Source organism: Vidua chalybeata, chromosome 11 (genome assembly GCF_026979565.1).
Source record: "Vidua chalybeata isolate OUT-0048 chromosome 11, bVidCha1 merged haplotype, whole genome shotgun sequence".
Taxonomy (NCBI): domain Eukaryota; kingdom Metazoa; phylum Chordata; class Aves; order Passeriformes; family Viduidae; genus Vidua; species Vidua chalybeata.
The window spans coordinates 14520924-14524749 of NC_071540.1; the positions used below are offsets into that span (position 1 = coordinate 14520924).

General features: G+C 63.0%; 1 protein-coding gene across 1 annotated transcript; it reads right to left on the minus strand.

The window, feature by feature from the left end:
• Window positions 1-282: 282 nt before the first annotated feature.
• On the minus strand, window positions 283-3402 carry NRN1L (neuritin 1 like). Its single transcript, XM_053952933.1, has 3 exons — window positions 3289-3402; window positions 813-975; window positions 283-731 (listed from the first exon to the last, which is right to left on the minus strand). Exons 1-3 carry the CDS (start codon window positions 3344-3346, stop codon window positions 449-451), a joined length of 504 nt encoding a protein of 167 aa, XP_053808908.1. The 5' UTR covers window positions 3347-3402; the 3' UTR covers window positions 283-448.
• Between the last annotated feature and the right edge of the window lie 424 nt (window positions 3403-3826).

Genomic DNA, 3826 nt, shown 5'->3' on the forward strand with positions numbered 1-3826 from the left:
AAACAAATAAAACATTTGACCCATCTCTAAAGGGAATATTTGCTATGCCCAGCCCTGAAAAGTGGCAGTCGGGGAGCACCAGGGCAGTAGGAATCGCCCCTCTCCATGGTCCCATGGACTACCTGACATGGCCATGGGCAATACACTGGAGGAATGGAGTCACAGACCCTCCCGCTGACCCTTCTTGGGGACTGGTGCAGGGAGCATCTCCTCTCCAGTCCCCAGAGCAAACACGGGGCTTGGGAGGGGCTCAAGGGGCATCCCATGGCAGAGAGACAGGAGAAATGTAAAAGTGTCTTTTAATATAAATATAAATCCATCTGAAGTGCTGCAGGAGAGGACCGTGCCCCGCGAGGGATGCCCGGGAGGGAGGTGGGCGTGGCGGGGACCGGCCAGCAACCGGGGGAACCGACCCGGCATCACCTGGGCACCCCGTGGGCGAGCAGGGCTAGAGCCGGGGCAGCAGCAGCGGCAGGGCCAGCAGGGCCAGCAGGGCCAGCAGACGGGGGTGCAGGGCGGTGGCCGAGCCCCGCAGCGTGGCCTGGTTGGTCTCAGAGGCCGGCGAGCTCTGGGCGCTGGCCAGGCGGCCCCGGGCGCTGCACAGCTCCTGCAGGTTCCCCTGGAACTGGATCTTGCGGGACTCCTGGCGCAGCGACTCCCAGACGGTGGCCGCTTCCACGGGGCATCGCGACAGCGCCTCGCTGGCGCAGGTGTGGAAGTCATCCCAGGACCTGGGGAGGAGGGCGGGAGTCGGGGGCGATGCTGGTGGCAGGTGACCCCACCGTCCCAGCGGCTCCCACAGGGACACTCACTTGCAGATGGCGTCCAGCTCCTGCGCCTCGTCGCCGCCCTCCTCCTGCTGCTGCTGCCGGACGCTCCGGGCCATGCTCTCCCCCAGGCTGAGGAGGCACTCGGCGAAGCCCTTGTAGATGGTGTCGCACTGTCCCGCCATGCTGACGGGCTCCTGGCTCGCGGCTGCGGGGCACAGAGAGGAGAGACCGAGCTGAGCCCCCGCCGAGCCCCGCCAGCCCCCGCCTGCCCGGCTCGGGGCAGCGTGGCGTGAGGCTGTCACCGGCTGGGGGTGACACTGGGCTCTGAAATGTGGCGAGAGGCTTCCACATCCCCCCGGACCGCCGGCATCCCCTCCCTGGGCACTCGTAGTGACCCTTCGCTCCTGGCCCGGGAGCCCGACGCGATGTGGGGACCCGCAGCGATGCTGCCATTCGCCGCAGGGCTCCTGCCGGCCGCGTCACCTCGGGCCTCCCCGGCTCTCCCCAGAGCCATCTGTCCCGGCCTTTATCCCCTGACAGCAAAGATTAATTTGTGACTACAACAGAAAAAAAACAAAGCAAAGGCTCAGAAAGCTGGAGTCCCTGCTCTGACTGCAGTGGGAAAGAGGGGGGAAGGGGAAAACAAAGGGGAAGGGGGAAAAAGGGGAAAGTGGAAAAGAGAAAGGGGAAGGGGAAGGAGGAAGGAGAAGGGAAAGGAAAAAGGAAAGTGGAAAAGGAGAGGAAGAGGAAAGGCGGGAAGGGGAAGGGAGAAGAGAAAGATGGAAGGGGAAAGGTGAACAGGAAAGGGGAAAGGATAAAGAGAAAAGGGAAAGGGAAAACAGGATGGGGAAGTGGGGGAGGGAAAGAGGAAAAAGTACAAAAGGAAAAGGCACAAGTGCAAGTCTGGCTGCTTCATTCTGAGAAGCCCCAATTCCCTGCTCTGCTCCACAAACAATTCACCCCTGGCACTGGCCAAACCCTGGTGCTGGGCATGGGACAATGGGTGACAGGGTGTGTTCATGGGGACTACCAGTGCATCCATGACCAGTGAGAAGCTCAAAAAGAGCTGGTGTGTGACTGGGTCACAGAGGAAACCTGCATGGTCCTCAGCTCTGCCCCAGAGGTCCTGCAGGTCAGATGATGTGGGGTCCCTGTGCCAATTCACAGGCGTTACAAGAGTTTTGGAAGTGACATGGGTGTGCACCAGGGAGGTTTCTGATTGAGGAGAGCCCTGTGGGGGACCCCCTTGGAAAGGTGACCCCAGAAACAGCTGAAAGTTTCCTGGTGACTGCTGAAGCAGCCAGGATGTCTCCAGGAAACCGTGTGCCTTGCTGCTGGCATCCCATGCCTGCACCCCTGGAACAGGGTCCTGAGCAAAGTGGTTGTGGTCGAGACTAACACCAGGGCGAGCCTGACACGATCACAGGGCACTTCAGGAGTTTGCAATGAGAACCCCCTGAGCACAGCACCGAGGAAAGTCTCGGACTGATGCCAGACACGTGGGTCACAAACATCGCAGGTATCAGTAGAGGAAGTGGAATCCATTGCTCCTCTTTTCACCCAGCCAGGCAACAAACCTGCCTCCCACCAGCCCAAGGACCCAGCAGCTTGGGGAGATGATGCCTCCCTTCAGCGGGCTGGTCCCTGCTGCAGGCCGAGGTTTCACCTCCTGGGCTCCTCTAGGGTCCGGCACAAGCCCTCCCATCATCCGCTCAGCTCCCTCGGCACGAGGCTGGGCAGGGCGAGCAAAGAAGGAGAAAGCAGGAGGGCAAATCATCTCTGCTGCTCCGCTGCAAAACCACGGGGAAAAACCTGCCCCCGGCTCCGTCAGGGAGAAAGCCCAAGGAAAAAGCACGGAGGAAGTTTCCCTGGGCGCTGCAGAGCATCCCGAGCTCCCCAGCGAGTGCAGCCATCCTGCTCCTGGGGAAGGGTCGGAGTCACCCACCCTCTGAGACTAAAATCCACCAGGGATTTGGTGGTCCCTGTCCTTCATCGTCCGTGCAGCCGGACGAGGTTAATCCCAGGCTCCCCATCTCTCTTCAGAGCAGATTTGTCACTGGGTACCGCTGCGCTCCGCATCCTCCCTCGGCTCTCGGAGGAGCTGAGTGTGGAGGGGACAGGCTGGTGCCAGTGAGGCGCAGGACCTGCCGGATAACAGCCCCCCAGCGATCAGGATGTCCTCCGGCCCCGGTGAACGAGGGCAGCAGGGAAAACCAGCGGGTGCGTGGGGTGGGCACACAGGGCTGGAGAGCCAGAGCTCGGGAACTGTCCCCGCCTGAGCAGAGACATCCCGGACAGCGCCGTGAAGCCGCGTTCCTCCTTGCCCGGGTCTCAGGACACGGGTCAAGAGTGGATGGATCGCTGAGCCGAGGGGCAACCGGGCACCCCGCTCCCCGCAGCTACAGAGGGTGCGGGACGCGGCCGGGGGTCCCGCTCCCACCCGCCAGCCCCCCAGCCCCGGCGGGGAGAGCCCGGGGTGTCGGCCCCGCAGCCCGAGCCGGAGTCCCGCGACACTCACCGAGGTGCAGGAGCAGCGGGCACACGACGCCCAGCAGCCGCCAGCAGCCGCCGCCCATGGTGCGGACCCCGCGCCGCCGCCGCCGTGTGCTCCGCGCCCGCCGCCGCCGGCAGCCCCGGCCCCGCCGCCCGCCCCCGGCACCGCCCCGGCCCAGCCCCCGGCACGCCCTGCCCGCCCCGCCGAGGGGCGGAGGAGCCCCCGGGGCTGGTCCCCGGCCCTTGCAGTTCACGGAATCACAGAATGGTTTGGGTTGGACGGGACCGTAAAAACCATCTCGTTCCAACCCGGCAGGGACATCTTCCAGCGCTGTGCAACCTGCTCTTGTGAACACTTCCAGGGATGAGGCATCCACAGCTTCTCTGGCCAACCTGCCACCCCCTGTCCTCACAGGGAATAAATTTTTCCTAATATCCAATCTAATCCTGCCCTCTGTCAGTGTGAAGCCATTCATCCTTGCCCTGTCACTCTATACCCGTCCAAAGCCCTTCTCCAGTTCTATTGGAGCTCCTTTATGTATTGGGAAGGTGCTGTAAGGTCT